We start from the raw sequence: 19,967 nt of genomic DNA on the forward strand, positions 1-19,967 counted from the left end.
TCCACGATTTTAATTCACTGTTCTGAGCCTCCCTCTCCAAGCTGGGCTGCAATCTGGTTCAGGGAGGGGGGAGGGGGCATTGACGAACTGGTGCTAGGATCGGATCCGTTAGGTCTTTGCAGGAAGCAGACGGCACTTTCTGAGGGTTCACTGCAGAAAGTGTAATGAAGGGAGCACGGAGAGTGTGGGCAGGTCTAGGTGCAGCTCCAGGGACTAGTGGCTGTGGGGAGTCGTTACCACCCCGGGCCTGGAGCGCTCTTACTAGAACCCAGTCAGTGTTGCTACCCTGGGAAGGGGGCCAGAGGGACAGGCGCTGTGCCCTTAGGGAAGGAGCACAGCACTGCCAAAACCAGGGCCTGTTGGGAGAGGGGCAAACCCCCTGACTTCTCTCCCCTCCTCCCCTCCCACCACTTGCCCTCTCAGGCCTCTGCAAGTCAGAAGGCAAAGACCAAAGAGGCCTGGGTGACTCAGGCCATGGGGGGCAGACCCTGTCTCCCACCGGGGAGGCTCGGGGGTTCAGAGAAAGTCTGAGAGTGGATGGGGAGAAGGAGCCAAAACAGTTTATCAAGGAGAGCAGCTGCAGACTCACACCCAGCCCCCAGGGAAGTGACCTGACCCAAGAGGTCAGCCAGTGGGCGGAGTGGGAGCCACTCCTCCAATACACACGAAGAACCCCCTCTCGCTTTACAGGCTGTCTCCTGCTGCCTCACAGAGCTTTGGCAAATTTATTTCCTCCATCCCCACCTCACTTCCTGCCCGTGCCAAGTCCACTGGAGGCCAAAGGGTGGGAGGGTCTAGGAGGTCTCAGAGGAAGGGGTGCAGAAGGGCTCCATGAGCTGCCTGATGAAAGGGTGGGGGCGGGGAGAGCTTCAGGCCAAGAAGAAGAGAAAGGGAGGGGACCGAATATTTCTGAGCCCTATGATGTGATGTAGCGGATCCAGCTCGGGTCTCTCTCATTCATTACTCACTCCCCCACATTCACCAAAACATTCCTGAGGATGGTATCAGCATTTCCATTTTGGGCTCAGAGACGTTATGTGACTTCTCAAATGTTGCACAGCAAGCAAGTAATTGATAGAGTCAGGATACAGATTCACATCTGCCTGAATTCAGGGAAGAATAAGGGAGATAAAAGTTGGTCTGAAAAGATGTGGGAAGGTTAGAATGTGGGCAAAGGCTGAGCAGGATCCCAATCCCAGAGCCAGGCAGGGGCAGGGGGCTCAGTGGCTGATGGGGAGTGAGTCTGAATGGTCTTGCTTTCACACTTCTGGAGAATATGCTGGTGTGGTGGAGAGAGTATCCCTGGCTCCCCGCAAAAGCCAAAACTGGGGTGGGAGGTGTCCAGCTCTGATCGTCCTTCCTGCTCCAGGCCTTGCCAAGGCTGCCATTGGGATGGGGAGGGTGTTGTGATTGGAGTGGGGGTGGGCTAGGAATCTTGGGCAAAGACCCTAGGGATGGGCTGAGGAGGACTTGGTGCAGGGTGGGGTGGGATTGCTCTCTCTTTAACCCCAAGGAACAATTTTAACTGGAGATGAGTTTTGGTTAGCAAAGGGCAAGAGGGTTAGGACATAACAGAGCACAGCACAGTATAGGGGGGAGAAGGAGAGAGGGTCAGTGAGGCCAGGGCCCAGGGCCCAGCACTGAGAGTGTCTGGGGTGTGGGGGTGGGAGGGACAGTAGAGTGGGAGGCCCCGCGACCAGTAGCATGGGTGGTTTAGGGAGAGAAGAGGGGGACTGTCAGAGGGTCAACTTCAGGCCAGGGCTCTCTGGGCCTAGAGCCCAGGGGTGGGGAGCCGGTGAGGTAAGGATAGAGGGCACTGGGGACAGGGAGACTCTCAACATAGCTGTTGCCCCGACTATGGGGGTCCTCTGGCTCCTACTGAGTCAAGCCTGCTCTGGCCCAGCTCCTAAAATGAAAGGACACCCCTCCCACAGCCAGGCTGCCAGCGTTGGAGAGACTGTGAGGGAAGGACCTGGGGAACTTTGCGTGCCTCTGTGTGTGTGTGTGTGTGTGTGAGAGGGAGGGAGAGAGACAGGCAGAGAGGGAGAGAGACGGAGAGAGACGGACAAAGACAGACAAAGACAGAGCGAGACTTCCTTGGACCTAAACGCTTAAGACAGCCCAGGAGCTGGGTGGGGCCGGGAACTGCCTTCCCTGAAACGTGGTCGACTAGAACGATCCAGAAGAAAGCTGAGAGAACAGAACCAGTAAGATGCAGACTCCCTGAAGCCAGCCTCATCTTTTACAGGTGAGTAAACTGAGGCACAGAAAGGGGAGTGGCTGGTCAAGATCACACAGGGCTTAAAGGGAGAGTCTCCCTGCCCCGGGGCCAGGTCCTTACCTCTCCTGCTCACCACGGGACAGGCGGCTGCCTTCGCTTTGCACCCAGGGGAAATGTCGTTTTCCCCGTCTTACAACTGCATTAGAAAGAACAACCCCTTTCCCGGAGTTGATGGGAGAAGTAAATAACTCAGTACGAGCAAAGCGCTTACAACGAATGGTGCCTGGCACATAATAAGCACCCCATAAATGTTAGGAAATCAGGATGATGACCAGGATGATGACGTGGTGATGACAAATGTCGCTGGTTTAAAGGGAACCACCATGTGACAGTGAGTCTGATCTTGCCCTGTCTGCGCTGAGCCCACAGAACTGGACAGTCTGTCTGGGAGGGGAGGCAGGGCAGCCCCGGGTGGGAGGGGTCCACCCGTCCCTCCGCGTCATGGGCGCAGCGGTGGCCGGTCCCCTGGCCCTGCGTGTGCACACTCGGCATTCGCTTCCCGGTGTCTGCCAGGAGGGTCCTCTCTGACTCATGCGTGTCCAGGCCCCTCATCCAGGCCAGCGGTGTGATGGTGTCAGCCTGGAAGCCCCCCAGGGCGGAGCTGAGTCTGGCGTCACCAATTGCTCAGTGGAGCCTGCCTGGCCAGCCCCGAGCCCAGAGCCCCAGAGGGGTCAGCAGAGGCCCCGCCTGCCACGTAGCCACCAGCCTGCGCAGCCCCGCCTCCTGCCGTGTCCCCGGGCCGCTGTGCGACGCCAGAAGCTGAGATGGCGCGTCACGCCTCCTCGGGGATGACGCACACCCTGCTGCTACTTGACACACTCATCGAATCTCGGCACAGCAGCCCGGCTCTTATCTCCCTTCGCAGAAGAAGCCGATGCAAGATGTGAAGTGATTTGCACGGGTCACCGAAACGGTGAGCCAGGTAAGCTGGCTCCGAGCTCTGCACCCGGAACAGCCGGGCTCTACTGCTCCCAGGGGCCCGCTTTCCCTCCACTTCAAGGCCAAGGCGGTGCGAGGGAACGAGGGGCTTGGTTGCTTGCCCGCACGCTGCAGGACAGCTTTCTCAGGCTGCCCTGTCGCCGTCAGCACGTGTACCTCCCCTCCCTCTCCTCTGTGGCTGAAGTCCTCACTGCCCCTTCTCGTCTATGGTTTCTGTGCCGAGGTCTGACTCTGTTCTTGCACCTTTCCCAGATCCAGACCTCTCCTGGTGGCTCCCAGCACGGTTTCTTGTGGCTTTCCTCGCACTCCACAGCGCTCACTATTCTCTAGTTCCCACCCCGCTATCCCTCTCCCTTTCCGGGTTTGTGCCTCAGGGCTCCAGCGACTCCTCTCATTGGCTGTGGAGCAGACATCGGCAGGCAACTGGCCAATCAGAAGCCTTCCTCTGCCCCACCGTGGGTACCACGGGCTTGTTCTCCCTGGGGCAAGGGCAGGCATTGTGAGCTTGGGTCCGGGTGTGTGTGGGGTAAAGGGCTTGATGGGGGTGAGAGGGACTCGGTCTAAGAGGCCAGGCATGGGGAGAGAGGGGCTCAAGGCGGGGTAGAGTTGGGACCATGGAAACCAACCCAGCACTGGCTTCTCGGTCTCCCCCAGTTTTGAGTTATGGGTCTTCTCTCCGGAGTATGTTAAGTACAAGGAGGCCAGGCCAGTTCCAGGCCTCCAGCAATCTCTTCCACACTTCCATTTTGCTCTGCCCAGCCTGTGGGCCTTAGGAGGGCATGGACCCTGTTGTTTACTCGCTGGTGTTTGCTCCTCGGTCTGGCCTTGGTCCACTTAGGGCCAGGCCAGATGGCGTAAGATAGATGGTGTAACAACCCTTCCTTCTTGCTTGGCCTAAAGGCTGCCCCTGACCCAATTTCAGGAGGGCTCTGAGGCCGAGGCGTTTGTCCACAGGGAGCGGCGACATGGAGCCCCCTGGGTCCCTGTGCCACCACGTGACTACAGTGAGGGGGCTGAGTCACAGTCACAGGCATCCACCAACGCCAAGACCCAGCTGCCCCTGGTGACCCTCAGGTGTGGCTGCGACGACCTCACAGGACGTGTGCTGCCTTAGCGGCAACCCTAACCGAGAGGAACGCTCCGCGTGAGACGGGCCATCTACGTGCTGAAGTGACGCCTGCAAACCCTACGTGGCCTTGCAAACTGTGACTGGAGTTTTCAGATGCAGAGGGCGGGGTGAGGCAGGAGGAGCCCACTGGCCCGCCCCTGGCAGGCGTGAGGAAGCCCTAGGGCAAGGATTCCGCAGCCAAACTGGGACCAGCTGCCTGCTGGCTGTATCAGCCCTGACAATGATCAGCAAATCTTCAGTGAGTTTACCTAGAAGGTCTCTGGAGGTGAAGGAGGACTTGGCACTTGCGCCTTCAACTCATCCCTTCCACCAGGGAGTCCTGGGCAAACTCACCTGGGAAGGGAGTGGATTCTCGCCCTGTGTTTCAGTCTCAGATGCTGCCTTTGTCTCTGGCTGTGTATGTCAGTTAGAATTAACCTGTGGGTGTGAGTACAAAAAAGCCCAAATAATACTGTACTCAGTAAGATCGGCATGTATTTTTCTCACCCATAAATGAAGTCTGCAGGTACTCGGTCCAGGTTTGTTATGGTAGCTCTGCAACCCTCAGGAATCCAGGCTCTTTCTCTCTTACTCTGGCACCAATCTCAAACATGGCCCCTACCTCATGGTGCGATGTGGTTGCCAGAGCTCCAGCCGCGATATCAGCATTGCAGCCAGCTAGAAAGAGGAAGTAGTGAAGAGGAGCATACTCCCCCCCATCCGGCTTCGAAAAGTCACATTCATAAGTCACACAGGATCCTTCTCCGTGTATTCTATTGGGCAGAATTTAATCATATAGCTGCAAATAGCCTCAAGTGGAGATGAAAAAAAGTAGTCTTTAGTCTGGGTGGTCACGTGCCAAGCTTAAAACCAGGGGTCTTGTTGCTGAGGAAGAAGATGGAACCCCTACTGAAGTATAGCTAGTTGTCCTTTCCACAGCATGAGGCCTGGGTAGAGGGTTCTGGATGCTGCCTGATCCCCATAGGCTCCTCTGGACGGCAGCCGGGCTGTGGCAAACGGGGTTCCGCCTCCCCATCCGGACTCTGCCTGCAGCTTCGGGGCTTGAAGTTCTCTTTGCAGCTGTGGTGGTAGCGGGAACACGCCCCCCGTGGGGTCTCTAGCAGGGAGAGGGTGAATTTGATGATTAAGGCCAGCCACGCCATCCCAAAGAGGATCCACAGGGACACCGTATTCTTGTACCACAGCGGGTACCTCCGGGAGGGGTCCATCCCTGGGGGAGAGGCAAGGTCAGAGGGTGGAGGCCGGGGAAGGTCGAGGCCCCATTCCCAAACAGAAACAGACACACACGTGTGTGTCTTGATGCATATGTGCAGAATATGGGAAGTTCAAATTGGTCTGAGATTGCTGGCCTTGCAGCCACCTCTGTAGGACTCTAGGAAGCCTCCTTGGGTTGACACCTTGGGTTTGGAAGCTGAATTTCCTCTTTAGCTTTCTGACAGACTCTGTGCTCTATCCCAGTGGTTCTCAAAGTGGGGTCCCTGGACCAGCGGCATCAGCCGCTCCTGAGAGTTTGCTAGAAATGCAAATGATCAGGCCCCGTGCCAGACCTACTGAATGCAAACTCTGGGGGTAGGCCCGGCAATCTGTGTTTTAATAAGCCTTCTAAGAGATTCTAATGCCCTCTCTGTTGTTTGCCTGTCTCTGTGTTTGGTTTCCTCATATCTAAACAGAGGCGACTTGCCAGGAGCTTTCAGAAGAAGAGATGGAGCCACTGGAGTTTGTATCCTGCCTCGGTCCTTCCTAGCTGGGTGCCTTCGTCTGCCTGAATGGTCCCTCAGTTGTCAAGTGGGGAAGATGATTATTTTCCAAGCCCCTGACTTTCAGAATGAAATCATAAACTCTTCTCCCAAGGGCCTTATCGACTCCTCCAGCCTCGATCTGCACACCTCTTCCGCTGAGCGCTCTGCTTGACACTCTGGGCTGTCCCCTCTTTCTCCGTCTATCATCACTCCTGCCCCAGGGCCTTTGCATTTGCTGTCCTCCCAACTCAGAGTGCTCTTCATTTCCAATTCCTCTTGGCCTAGTTAACTTCCCCTCATCCTGCAGATAGATCTCAGCTAGTCTTCACTCCCAGAGACTAGGCTGAGCCCCTCTGTTACTCCCTCTCCCAGCCCACGTGCTTCTGCTGGGTAAGCTGCTTAGTCTCTCTGGGCCTTGACTTTCTCATCTTCAAGATAGAGACAACGAGAGCTCCACACCTTCCAGGACTGTATTCAAATATCTGAGATTCTCAGAATGGTGCCTGGCACATAACAGGTGCCCAAGACGTGTAGTTGGGTGATTGTGTTACTTGCCACTAGACCCCGACACGGGTGCCCCCAACATAGTCAGGACTGGGAAAGTAATGGCCGAGGGAAGGGACAGATGGAGGTCATTGGGAAGCTCAGCCTGCTCCATAACTTAATTCTTCCCTCTTTCCTATGGCTCTCTCTTGCCTCCCTCATCAGATCTGGTTTATTCAAAGGGTGAGATCTATCTTATGTCCTCAACATCTTTTTCTGTCTCCGTGTCCTGTCCCACTGCCCCTCTGTCTACCCCCATCCTGTTCAGCTGGCCCCAAGATAACCTCTCTTTCCTGTCATTCGAGCCTGGGCCCCTCTCCTGGGCCCCAGCTCGGGAATGAGCCTGCAGCCTACCTCGCTGCCTGGCAGGAGCCAGGATTGGATTAAGCTGATTGGGTTATGGAGCCCAGATTCCGCTGGCGGTCCCAAATGAGATCAGCAGTGAGCCAGCTCCCTGCCCTTCCCACCCACCAATTCGGCTTGCTCCTGGCAACCGAGAGGAGGAGGTGTCTTTCTCCCCTTTTATTTCATTGTTTTAGCCAAAGTCATAAGTGGCGGGAGATCTGGCAGCAGCTGGCAAGGCGCTCCACTGAGTCGCAAATGCAATTGGGGACGTGAGGGTATGAGGCCAGGCAGAAGCAGGCAGCCGGGACGGGGTGCTGCTCTGGCTACAGGCTTCGGGGAAAGGGGAGCGGCTGTAGAGACAACACCCCCATGGTTGCTGACACAGGGACAACGGACACCCCGAGTCCATGTCGTGGACCTCAGCATTCCCATCCAAGGAAAGGGTTTGACCTTGTCCTTGGAGGACGAGAAGACGGAGAGACGTGGAGGAGAGGTGGGGGTGGGGTTTGTCCCTGCTCAACTGTGCAAGACCCTGCAACACAAGTGTCCTGGCTTGGGGGTCTGTCCTTGACCTGCTGCTCTTGGATCGCCTGCTCTAGGACCTTGGTTTCTCTCCCCGCTCTGGGCCTTGGTTTCTCCTTGCACATGAGGCACTCAAGGGTCCTCCGTGTGGTCACTTGCCACAGGGCACTGACGTGGCTGCAGAGGGAAGCCGAGAGAGTGGCACACCTCTGGAGATGTGGGGAAGGAACAGCTCTGCCCCGCGCCCCTCAGTGGGAGTGGTCTGCCCGGGGGCTTAAAGGGCTCCTCTTGTGGACGAACCAGACCTCCACAGTCAGGATGTCCGGTGAAAGGGGGGCTCTGGGAAGTCTTTGCTCTGTACTCCAGCCTCCCTGGCTCAGCCGCTCCCCACAGGGTGGCTCCCAGGAAGCAGGGACCCTGCTCAGCGCTCCGTGCTCCAGCAGAGAGGGCTTGTGGATGTCACCGGCCCTCCCTTGATGCTGCTGGAGGCCTTTCCTCCCATTTCCAGGGTGTCCGTGTCTAGAGACAGCTGCTCCTCCTCCTGCCGACCCTGCCTCAGGGGACTCATGGCACCTCAGGACGTCCTCACAGACATTCCCCTTCAGCCCCACGGCGGCCTCTTTAGGCAAGATTCCAGGGCAGCTGTCCCCACCCAGGACCAAACTCTGGGGGACCTGCTGATCAGTGGGCATGAAGAGACTGCAGCTAAGAGTCCTGCTCCCACTTTTCCTCCCCTCTCCTTGCACAGGACACCCTCAGAGAAGCAGGCCTTCTGGGTTCAGGACTAGCACCAGGACAAAGCCTGAGTTTCATGCTCTGAGCCCTAATGGTGCGGGAGGCTGTGGCAGGACACATCACATACACAGGCCTGGGCTGAGGCTGCTCTGGCTGAGCCCCAGGTGGCCCGGTTGCAGGGTGGAAGAAGGAGGGCTCAGAATAGAGAGGGAGGCAGGGCTCAGCCACCCAGAGGGCCCTCCCAGGCCTAGTCATGGATTTTGGACTCTATCCTAAGACTGTGGGAAAACACTGAAGGTTTTCAGAGAAGCTGGCCAGGTGATATGATAGCATCTGTCATTTTTAAAGGTCCTAAGAGCCAGTGGGAGGGGGACAAAGATATAGGCTGCACAAATCCATGGGTGCCATCCCATTGTGCTCTGTGTGAATGGCAACCCCTTAGCGTTGTGCAGTGCCCAACCTGTGTAACCAGCCACATACAACAGCCCTGCCTGGACTAAGGAGATGGCAGTGGAAATAGAGAGGAGAGGACAGATCCAAGAATCTCTCTCTGAGCTGCGAGGTGGGTAGATGAGGCCCTTGGAGCCACTGGGCTCAGCTCTCCTCAGGCACATCTCTCCACTTTGAGGATAGGAGTGGGACCATACCCAGCTGGAGGAAACCTCAAAGATTTCCTTCCAGAGCAACAAGCTTCCTTCCAGGAGGAAGGATACCAGGAAGGGACAGCATGAGGTCTCTGACATAGAACCCTTCTTTGTAAGGAAAGAGAGGTTCAGGGAAGGGGGCCCTGCACACAGGTGAGAAAATCATCACCTAGCCCACTCCCCCCATTTTATACATAGGAACACTGAGGCCCAGAGAGGGGATGTGGGAGGTGGTCTGGAAAGAGTATGAGTTTGGGAGTCAACAGATCAGAATTTGAGCTGGCTGTGCGATCTCAGGCAAATGGCTTGGCCTCTCTGAGCTTCAGCTTCCTCCTCAGTAAAATGGGTGTGACAATTGTCACTCTAGGTTGTTCAATGAGTTTGCTGCTTGTTACTTTGGTAAGACTTCATTTCGGTATTCCAGGCTGGGTTCTGTCTCTACAGATGTGAAGAAGGACAGGGCCTCCTCCCTAATTGAGGGCCAGGGATCTGAGGGAGGGCACAGAGCCCCTTGGGACCAGTGTGCTGGTGGTACAGAGGCCACTGCTCTTGCGGCGCACCTTCAGGGGAGGGCAGCGGACTGGGATGATGAGGCTGCACTGAGGGCCCAGCGCCCCGAGGCCCATAGAATGTCCCTCCACCGCCACCTGCTGGGCGGCTGCCACAGCTTTATGAGGCAAGGCCCCGGCCTCTGGGCCCCGCGCCTTGTCCACGCTGGGTGGTGACCGCTGATTCAACCTCACCTTGGGCCTTCTGGACCACACAGCCCTTCCTTGCTGGTGCTCGGAGTTTGTCTGCCAATTGTTTTCCAATGGGGGCGGGGGAGGCTCGCATTTCCTGACTCTCCCAGACTCTCCTGCCTGGTCCTTGCAGCCTGTGGTGTGGAACGTAGGGCCCTCGGCCCAGGGAGAGTGGGACGCTTGGCATTTCATGGGGCAGGGTGAAGTGGGGAGGACAGACGCTGGGACAAGGAAGGATCAGGGAGGGAGGTCAGGGACTCCCCTAACTTGGTGATAGCTCATAACAATAGTTGAGCCTCGGACATTTCCAGTGCTTGTCCAGAGGGCCCGGAGTGTCGCTTACAGCCAGCTCCAAGCCCAGGGTCAAACTCCAGGTGTCGCTTTTTAGCTGGACCTTGGCCCCATCACACGACAAAGTAGGCTGAACTGGCCAAGGACCATGTCCTCTGGACTTTGGGCCTGCAAGTCCCCATGGGGCCTGGTGCATAGCAGGTGCCAGCAGACAGAGCAGGCACAGGGCGGCCTCACAGTTGAGCGCCCAGGCCACCGCTCCCGCCGCCTGCAGGGCTCTCTCACCAATCACGTAGTCGCCGAAGCCCACGGTGCTGAGGGTGATGAAGGCGAAGTAGAAGCTCTCCACGTAGCTCCAGCCCTCCATGTGGCAGAAGAGCAGCGGGGGCAGCAGCAGGAAAAGCAGGAGGCCCGAGAGGAGGGCGCCAGCGCCCGCAAGCCACCGAGCTTTGGTCGGGTCCTGCGGGTGTACATAGAGCCCCGGCCCCCATGTGGCCTCTGCCCAGTGCTGGGGGGACAGACAGCCTGGGGGGGGGGGTCCTGAGCAGGAGGCAGGGCGAACGCTCCCTGCCAAGAGGAAGGGGCTGTCCCCTTGGGGCCCTTCCACCTTGTCTGTGTTCCCCCGGTTCCTGGGCAAGACCTTGGCTGGCTTGTAGCCTTCCCGTCCCCCGGGGACCACGGCGTCTCCCCCACTGATACCCCTTTATTACTAAAGACCCCCATTCTGGGCAGTGGCCTCCAATCCCCCCACATCCCCACCAGGAACCCTGCTTCCCAGAAGTAATCCTTGCTCCCCCGCGGCCCCCAATTCCCACTACTGGGCTCACCTCAGAAGTAAGCCACCTGTCCCCCTGCTCCCACAGCCCCTTCACCTGCCGGGCACCCCCCAGCCTGCGGGCACAGCGGTGCATCCCCCGCTGCATAAGATGCCCCAGCCGGTTGAGCACCACGAGGTTGAGCGGGATCCCCACAAGAGCGAAGAAGATGCAGAAGAGGCGGGCGGCCATCGTTCGGGGGCTCAGGTTGCCGTAGCCTGCCGCAAGAAGGAGGCATGTCAGGGGCCATTTGCATCTCCAGGGGCCCTCACTCCTCACCCCCTCCAGACCTGGCAGCTGGTATTTACAGAGGCCTCGGGTTCCCGCTCCAGGACTCTGCCTTCGTTCCCCCAGTCCCACCTTAGAACCCTGCTTCCAAGTGGGGGTTATGCCCGGCATTTTACAGACTGGAGGACAGAAGCTCCAGGACGCTCAGCTGTGTGTATGAGATACCCTTCCCTCCCTTCGTTTCCCCCTCTGTGGACAGACAAGGACGTGGAGAGGGGCACGGAAGGGTGTGGAGCCTCCGATGCTGCCCCTCCAGGATGGACACCGTTCCAGCCCCAGCCCTGCTGCCTCCAGGCTCCTGTCTCTGGGCGTGGCCCCCAGGCCGGGCGTCCCTGACTCATGCGGCCCCCCTCGCAGGCAGTCTTGCTTGGGGCCCCCACCATCTGTCGGGCTCCTTCTTCATGCTTCAAAGACCTCCTTCCCCTCTCCCGTTACATCTCTTGCACATCTGATTTTGTCTTGATACCTGACTTCCAGAGGGGCTCTCTCCCAAACTCCTTGGGAGTGAGGGGTGGTGGATGGACTGTCAGGTGCCCTGGGGGAAGAGGAGGTTGGCTATCTTCTCTGTCATGAAGATAAGGGATGGGGAGGCTAGGGGGAGAAGGAGGCGTTCCTCAAAGGATTCCATCAGCCTGGGCATTCTTTGCTCTGTCATTCCTCTCCATCTCTGTCCCCCCACTTCTTGGTCCGCACTGCTGTCTTGTCTTGTGTCAAATGCAAGCCTGATTATGTCATCTCCCAGGCTACGAGCTGTCATTATTCCTTGCATCTACTGAGGAAAGCCCAAAGTCTTACCCAGCCCATCTCCGAGCTCATCTGGTCCCCCACTTTCCCAGTTCCCGCCATACTCCTGCCCTACTGAACGCCCAGGCCTCCTGCCTCTGTGCCTTTGAGCATGACTCTCCCTCTGTCGAGAGCCTGCTTCCCTCCTTGCCTGCCTAGTGCAGCGGCTCAGCCAGCGCTCTGCCAGCTCCGAGGGTAACCCACCGTATGGGTGTGATTTGTTTCCAAGTCTGCCATCTTCAAGGGTCATGAGCCCCTCAAGAGCATGGGCTGCGTCATAATCAGCTTTATATCCTCAGCAACTGGCACAGATCTGACACCTCATAAGTGCTCACCAAACGTGTGTTGAATGAGTTTAAGGATGAATGAATGAATGAATGAATGAATGAACGAGCGAATGGGAAATACAGGAATGAATAAGTAAATAGGAGAACAGATGCCCTGCCCCCTGCCCCCCAGGGGGCACAGACTGGGTCAGCACTCCTACATACCCCATGCTCGCTTGTACTGGTTTATCTCACCCCCACCTTACTGAGGGTCTCAGAGGGCATAGTCCTAAGAGCGGCCAAAGCATGCACTCGTCTAGAGCGTGGGCTTGGGAATCAGACGTGCTTCCTGCATCTGAATCCAGCTCTGCCCCTTGAAGGCTGTGGGACCTTGGGCAAGTGGCTTGACCTTTCTGAGCTGTGTCCTTGTCTGCAAGATGGGGTTGTGGACACCTACCTCACAGTGTGCTACGGGACCGAAGGAAGCAATGGAGGTGCGCCATAGATGGGGATGAGCACCCTCAAGCATCGAGTATACAGAAGGTGCCAAAGGAACGTTTGCTTCATGAATGGATGAATGACCCACGTCCACTGGACCAGCTTCTGGTCTGAGGACATCAGCAGCCTCCTCTAGAGGCCCATGCATCCTCCATTTCTTGGCCTTCCTAGGATCCCTTGCCTAAAGGAAAGAACTCTCTTTGGGCATCCAGGGAGAGAGGTAAGTGTCTCAGTAAACCTCTCTGCCTGACTCCTTCCTGATCCCCCCTTGTCTAGCTGTGGGTCCCCCCAAGTCCTATCCTCTGTCCCTGGGGTTCTTTTCTAATCTGTGGAATGGTGGCACTTAGATTCCAAATCTGGGAGGATCCCCCCCCCTCCCCATGAAGCTCCTGCCTTTCTCAGACTGACATTAAGTGAGTTTTCTCCTCCCCATCATTTGCAGCCAACCCTAGGTCAGTACAGTCAGTGGACACCAGTGAAGACCTCACTTGCCTGTTTAATGCTTGGTGACCACCTCCCACCTGTCACCTCTTTTACTTTGCTAGTCCAGCCCCAGGACATCCTGAGAATGCCCTACCAGGAAGGCCTTGTGTGGCTACCCTGCACCTCCTCCAGAGTCAGCTCTCATTTCCAACCCTCTCCGGTCACCTAGTTCTCCTTCCTGTTGGCCAAGCCCACCAGCCACACTCCTACCTCAGGGCCTTTGCACTTGCTTCCCCAGATATTTACATGGCTTTCTCCCTTATTTTGTCCATGTCTCTGCTTCAGCGTTACTGTATCAGCAAGGCCTTCGATGGCCACTCTATATAAAATAACCCCCCATCAATATCAGACCCTTTACCCAGCATTATTTTTCTCGAAGCACCTCCCGCCTCCTGAATATTGTCTATGTATGTGTTTGTTTGTTGGGTGTCCTCTTGCACTAGAATGTCAGCCCCCCAAGGACAGGGACTTGCCAGTTTCCACTCACCATTGTTGCCCCGGAGCTGTCGGGCTCCCATAGATACTAAGTCTGTTTGTTGAATGAATGCATGGCTGGTTAAGTGAACGAATGAGCAGGGATGGAGTTCATAGGCGATGGACAATTTGGGAGCTCAGGCCTGCTTGGCTGGTCTAGAAGTGTTCGAGGGCTTGTCAGACCCTATTTCATTTTGGGTCTTGGAAAGTACAGCCCTTCCCGGGTGCTGGATCCAGGGCCCCAGGGATGCCAAAGAGGCAGTTCTCTGTTGTGCCTCTCAGATTACTCCTTCCTTTCCTCGTGGAGTGTTCCACAGGTACCCTGTTTCCTGTCTCTGCCCCCCTCTTCCTCTCTCTGCATGCCCTCCACGTGCTCGTGCGTGAGCTGCCCTACTGTCCACCCCAGAATGGCCTTCTCTTTCTTCCTGTTGTTTAGAATTCCCACTCTGTCTTGTAAACCTCCTAAAGGTTTACACTACTGGAAAGAACAATATTGTCCCCCAGCTGGGTTTCAAATTCCAACTCTGCTGTTTACTAGTTATGCGACCTTGGGGGAAATTGTGCAATTTCTATGTGCCTCAGTTTCCTCCTCTGTGATGGAGGTGAGGCCATATGGACAAAATGAAATCTCAGTTGTAAAAGAGCCCTTCACAGCAAGTAGACCGTGTGTGCAGGGTGGGGTGGGCTCCCCCTTCCTCTGCCCTCCTTCCCTTCAGAGAGAGCTGGCTCAGACGGAGTAAAGAGGAAGGGACAGGCCGCCAGATCAGAATTCAGAGGGCCGAAGTCCAGGGCCTCGGGCAAAGGGTGTAGGAGGTGTGGGGGGGTTAGAGACTAAACACCCCCATACAACCAGGAGGCCCCCCCACAGTGACTGCGCCTCAACTTCCCCTCCTGCCCTGGGACTCAATGAGTGCAGGTGGAATGGGTATTTTTGGAAATCCTTAATGTGTCAGTGTTTGTGGAGTGCCCATTGTTTGCAGGGCCTTGTTCTAGGCCCAGGGGGTGTAAAGAGAAATAAATACCATCCTGGCTAGTCCTTCCAGGGTCACAGGGATCCCGGAGTCCGAGGGGGGCTCCTAAGCATGCTTGCCTCAAGGTGGAGGACTTCCCAAGCTCCTGCGTAGTCCTGAGACCTGTTTCCAAGAACTATTCGCGTCTTTACAACTAGATGGGGAGTCCTCTGGGTACTCCTGCCTGGCTCCACTTGGGAGGACAGAGGCTGGGACCCTGGCTGCTTGGGGGAGGAGCCTGGCTGGCCCAGAGCTGGTGGAGCAGTGGTGTCAGCCTGCCACCTGGTGGTAAGTCTGTGTCATGCAGGGCGGGGTGACCCCAAGGGCAAGGGGATGAGTCATTTCCTGGGTTTCAGAGCTGGAGGGACCTAGGCTGCTTTTCTCCTTCCCTTTCCAACAGCCCCCAGGCACCTTCCCAGGACAAGCCTTACCTTTGCCCTCCTGAAGGCAGGGCTTGGGAAACGGGAGAGAGAGGTCTGGCTCCCAGAATCCCTGTGTGTGAGGGAGGAAGGGGGCTTGGAGAAGATGGTGAGGGGGGTGAGGGCTGCCTTAGTGAGCTGGGGAGAGGCCTCCCAGAATGGCCACCTTTCCCCAATGCTGAGAACACCGGGTGGGAAGGCTCTTTTTGGATTTCTGCCCCTCCCTCCTTCCCAATTTTCCCTTGCCCTCGCCTCCACCCCTGGGCTCAGTGTTGGGTGGGCTTGGCTCGGGACACTTATGAAGCCGAGAAGCATCTTTACTGCTGCACAGAGGAGACCCTCTGCTTCCTGGAAGGTTGTGTGAGGCAGACATCCTCCAGCACAGTGCTTCTCAAACTTGAGTGTTGCCCACAGACCTCCTGGAGAACTTGGTGAATTGCAGAAACGGATTCAGCAGATCCCAGGGGAGCCTGAGATTCTGCCCACAGGCAGTGGCCCCACTGCAGGGGCTGACTACACTTGGAGTCAGGGGGCCCTAGTGACCCCTCCAAAAGGCACTGGTCCCCTGTTCCCCAACCTCTAGGGAGAGGCCAGGCTCCCCAACCCCACTCACTCTGACCCCATCCTGCTCTTACCAATGGTGGTGACGGTGGACACGGAAAAGAAGAAGGAGCCCATGAACTCCCAGCGCCCCATGCTGGTGGTGTTGCCAAGGACAATGTCCCCATTTTGGTACGCTTGGACGATGCCCTGGGGGAGAGGCTGCAGTGACCACTAGGCTCTGTGGGGCAACTGGGCCCCTGTACCCAAACACATACATGTGTGTGCATGAATACATGCACATGCGTGTGCTTGCAAACACACACACACACACACACACACTCACTCACTCATGGACAATCCTCACAACCACTCTATGATCTCAGCCCTTCCAGGGCAAGGAGGCTCTTCCCCTCCACCCAGGGCCTCCCCAGGGGCAGGGACCATGGGGACAGCTCCTTCTCTTCTTTACCCTAGAGCCCAGCTCAGCTCAGGGTGTCTCTCCGCTGGAAGAACACTATTCCTTCCCCCTCCCCTGCTCACTCCCATCCTTGCAATGAGAACTGTCAGGCAGGACACGTGGTTTCAGGGGCCCTGGAGATGTAAGAGACAGGACCTCAGTCCTCAGCGGGACAGAAGCAGGCTTAACTAATACAGTGCAGACAGTGCAGCTCTGGGCATTAAGGCACCATAGCAGCATGATCCTGGACAAGATACCCAACTTCTCTGTGCCTCAGTTTCCTCATCTGTAAAATGGGGATACTAATAGCACTTACTTCATAGAGGTGATGTGTGGGTTAAATGAGGTATTCGGTGTAGACTTAGAACAGTGCTTGGGACATGGTAAGTGTGAGTGGTTGCCACCACCATTGTCATGATTACAAGTATAATAGGAATATGGGAATGCAGAAAGGAGAGGTGTTCATTCTGACAGGGATGGGGCAGAGGCTTCATGGAGGACGTGATGTTTTAGTTGGGCCTTCTTCGAGGGTTGAAGGGGACTGCTCCTGATGGAAGGATGTTTAGGGAGATGGGACAGCAGGGGCAGAGCCCGCGGGGCAGGACTGTGCCTGGGATCTAGCACAGGGAGACGAAAGGCAGTTGGGAGCCAGGCCATGTTCGGCTCTGCCATGCCAGGGATGGAGCAGCAGGCCTCTCCCAAGGTCACGAGCAAAGAGGAGGCAAGGTCCGCTTTGTGTGTTCTCTGGCAGCTGGCAGCAGAGGTGTGAGAGACTCTTGCAGGGGTGAGTGGCCTGCATCCTGGCCCAGAGTGGTCCAGAAGGAACAGGGAAGAGATACTCAGAAGCCTGGGCCTCTGCCCCTATTTGGTGCGGGTAGTGAGGGAAGCCTCTAAGACCACAGTGAGAGTGTGCGGATGTGGGGCCGGTGACAGAGATCTGGAATAGGTGGAGGGGCAGGGCTGGGAGGGAGAGGGCTGCTTGCTCTGGACCTTGGGGGAATCTGAGGAAGTTGCATGTACATGTCTGTACTCAGGGGGAGATCTGGGCTGGAGACACCAGGTCCTTATCTTGAGGACGGTTGAGGAAGGGGCAAAGTGCAGGTGGAGCAGAAGGGGGTTGGAGGGAAGCTAGGGAGATGAAAGCCCCACGGGAACTTTGGGGAACACCCCCCAGATCTGCAGTGAACCCCATCTTGGTGGTTAACTGGCCCAGCTCCCTGGCTATGCAGCCATGTACTTGTATTTAACCTCTTTGAGCCTCAGTTTCTTCTTCTCGAAAATGGGATGATGAATTGGTACCTACCTGTGAGGCAGCTGAGGATGAAAGGAGTTACTACAAGTCAATCCCTGCCCCCCCCCCAATGCTGGACACACAGTGAGTGCACTCACTGCTCTCATTGCCCTCACTGTCATCCTCCCTGGGCTGATACTGCAGGTAAGGGAGGTTCACCACCTCTGCAAAGGGGGTGCCACCCGGCCTCCAGGACCAGGCAGTCCTGCTGCATTTGTGAAAGTGTAGAGGTCTGGGGTGGAGGTGCGGAGTGAGGTCCTTAGCAGAGACAGTCCTTCCGCTGACCAGTCAGCCCAGACCAAGGGCTCAGGACTCTACCACTGCTCCAGGGCCGGTCTCTTCCCACCCAGAAATGTTTCCCTGCTGCTTTCTGGGGACTGGCTTCGGATTGGCCACTCTGGGACTGAGGCCCTGCCCTCCTTGGTGGAGGCGGCGCCCGGACTGTGGGACTGGGCATTTGGGGTTAGGGACACAGCTGTCTGGGTCCCCTGACCAAGGGAGGTCCCGGGACGTTAAAGCATCCACCAGTTCTGGGTGGGTCCTAGTCGGGAGTGGCCTGCTGGGTCGAAGGAGACCTCCATCCAGCGGCGATGCCCCTTCCCCAACAACCCTCCCCTGACCCATAGTAGAACAGGATCGGCCAAAGAGCGCCCCTGTGACTGCCCGGGCTTCTCTCAGAGCGGGTCCGTGCACTTCGAGCTCCCGGCCCCATCCCACTCACTCGCTGGGACAAGCGCGCCCTGTACCCTTTCCTACCGCACTCAGCGCATCCTCGGACACTGCCCAGCGTCCCCTGCCTCCTCTCCCCCAGTTCGCATGTTTGCACTCTCCGTGCCAGGGCTCAGGCGTGCCCGTCCTGTCCTGGCCTGCTGTGCGACCCCGACACAGCGGCACACGGGCTGGTGGGACCTCGCCCCGCCGCCTCCCCTGCACGGCCCTGTCCTAGCTGCAGACGCACCCGGCAGGCCCCTCCAACCCCAGACCCGGGTCGGCGCTCCCCTGTCGTCTCCGGCGCTCAAATTCCGGTGTTGGCGCCTGGCAACCCTCCACCGGGCGGGTCATGGCCTCCGAGGACTGACGGAGCACCGCGCTTCGCTCCCGCCACAGCCGCCCGTCCCGCCGCGGTCCAGCCCGACCCTCCGGCCCCGGCGCGCCCCAGGCGGCCCGCGTCGACCCCTCCGCCTCTTTGTCCCCTCAGTGCTCCCGGCGGCTCGGTCCGCAGCCAGGCGTGCCCCTCGCCCGGCCGTGCCCCCGCCCGCCCGCCCCGCTCGCCCCTGACCCGGATCAGCGAGTCCAGCGCTGGGCCGTCCAGACATGTGAAGTTCTGCAGCAGCGCCCACTTGTCGCGCTGGAACCTCGCGCTGGAATCACGCGCCGCGGGCCTCTCCAGCACCCAGAACACGCAGGTGCCCAGCGCCAGGTAAGCCAGGTAGGCGAGCAGCAGGAGCACGGTGCCTGGCACCGGGCACTCCGGAGCCCTGTGGTCGGGCGACGCCCGGGCTCGGGGTCTGCACAGCGCCAGAGAGGCAGGGAGGCCGGGGCCTGGAGCCATGGGCCCGGACTGAAGTGGAAGGAGAGGGCTAGGAGCTCGGCTGGTCCCCTTCCCAGCCAACGCCTGCCTGTGGCTAGTTTTCTCAGCAGAGGAGGCTTGCGGGGGAATGGGACAGCCCGGCCCCACCCCGCCCTGGGATCCAATCCCAGGGACAAAATGAGGCCGGAGCTGTGGGCATCTGGCCCCGCCTTGAGTGTGTGAGCAGTGCTCATCCCCCAGGCCTAGCTCAGGGAGAAGGGGAGGGCCGCGGGGGTGGGGGGGACCGCAGGCGCCCAGGCGGAAGGGGCCCAGAGCCCCCCAGCGTGTCCTACTGTAGGGAGCAGTGGGAGAGACTCCTGGAGGCTGCACACAGGAGGAAGAGAAAGTAGAAGCCAAGTTTATTGTCTTAGGGCCCCAGCCTGAGTTCTTAGACCCTGGGACCATCACCAAGCACTTGCCACCTATCAAGTCCCCTCTGGATCTCTTGCAACACCACCTTTCTGTGGTGTACCCAAAGGTGAGGGACCCCAGCTGATCACACTCGTCTATGAACTTGAGAGGCAAGAGGAGTCTTGACCAGTGGGCTCGTCCATTCCCTGGTGCTGAAGAGGCCCAGGGTCCAGGGTATGTAAGGAGTTCCCTGGAGGTCTTCCGTTTCCCAGGCCTCTTCTCCATATCAGGAAGTTCGGCAGCGTAACCTGGGTCTCTCTTGCTGCTGTAGACCCTTCCCTGTGTGTGTCCCAGCTGGAGCCTTCTCTGCGTCGCAGCCTTGGCTCAGTGCTATCCGAGCCCCTGGCCACTTATGGGTGGCCGTGATGGCAGATGCAGGGGCAGAGGTTTGGGGTCCTTGATGAGGCTGGACTTTGGATGGGCTGGTCTCAATCTCTCCTCTCCTTCCGGCCAGAGAAGTCACGGTCCTGCAGGAGAAAGGCCAGGCCTCCACGGAGCTCGTTTCCTGGGGCTTTCCTGGGATCGGCTGGCTCCCTATTTTCCCAGGGTGTGTTTGGAAAGGCTCTTAAGACAGGCGCTCAGAGGGGGCGATGAGGTCAAGGGTGCCCCGAGGAGCCAGGGGAGGCCACACTCTGGAAGGTAGGTGGGACCCCCAAGATCTCCACCTTGCTGACGGACAGCTCCAGACCTCCAGGCAAGGGGAGCTGGTGGGCTTTGAGAGGCAGCTGCCAGCTTCCTGAGGGCCGCTATC

At 57.9% G+C, this 19,967-nt stretch overlaps 1 protein-coding gene across 1 annotated transcript; it reads right to left on the reverse strand.

Moving 5' to 3' along the window:
- Positions 1-4,142: 4,142 nt before the first annotated feature.
- On the reverse strand, positions 4,143-18,787 carry KCNK17 (potassium two pore domain channel subfamily K member 17). The gene is made up of 5 exons (XM_040645127.1): positions 18,515-18,787; positions 15,580-15,694; positions 10,781-10,941; positions 10,194-10,368; positions 4,143-5,559 (listed from the first exon to the last, which is right to left on the reverse strand). Exons 1-5 carry the CDS (start codon positions 18,785-18,787, stop codon positions 5,249-5,251), a joined length of 1,035 nt encoding a protein of 344 aa, XP_040501061.1. The 3' UTR covers positions 4,143-5,248.
- Between the last annotated feature and the right edge of the window lie 1,180 nt (positions 18,788-19,967).

Source organism: Ursus maritimus, unplaced genomic scaffold (assembly GCF_017311325.1).
Source record: "Ursus maritimus isolate PB19 unplaced genomic scaffold, ASM1731132v1 scaffold_30, whole genome shotgun sequence".
Classification (NCBI taxonomy): domain Eukaryota; kingdom Metazoa; phylum Chordata; class Mammalia; order Carnivora; family Ursidae; genus Ursus; species Ursus maritimus.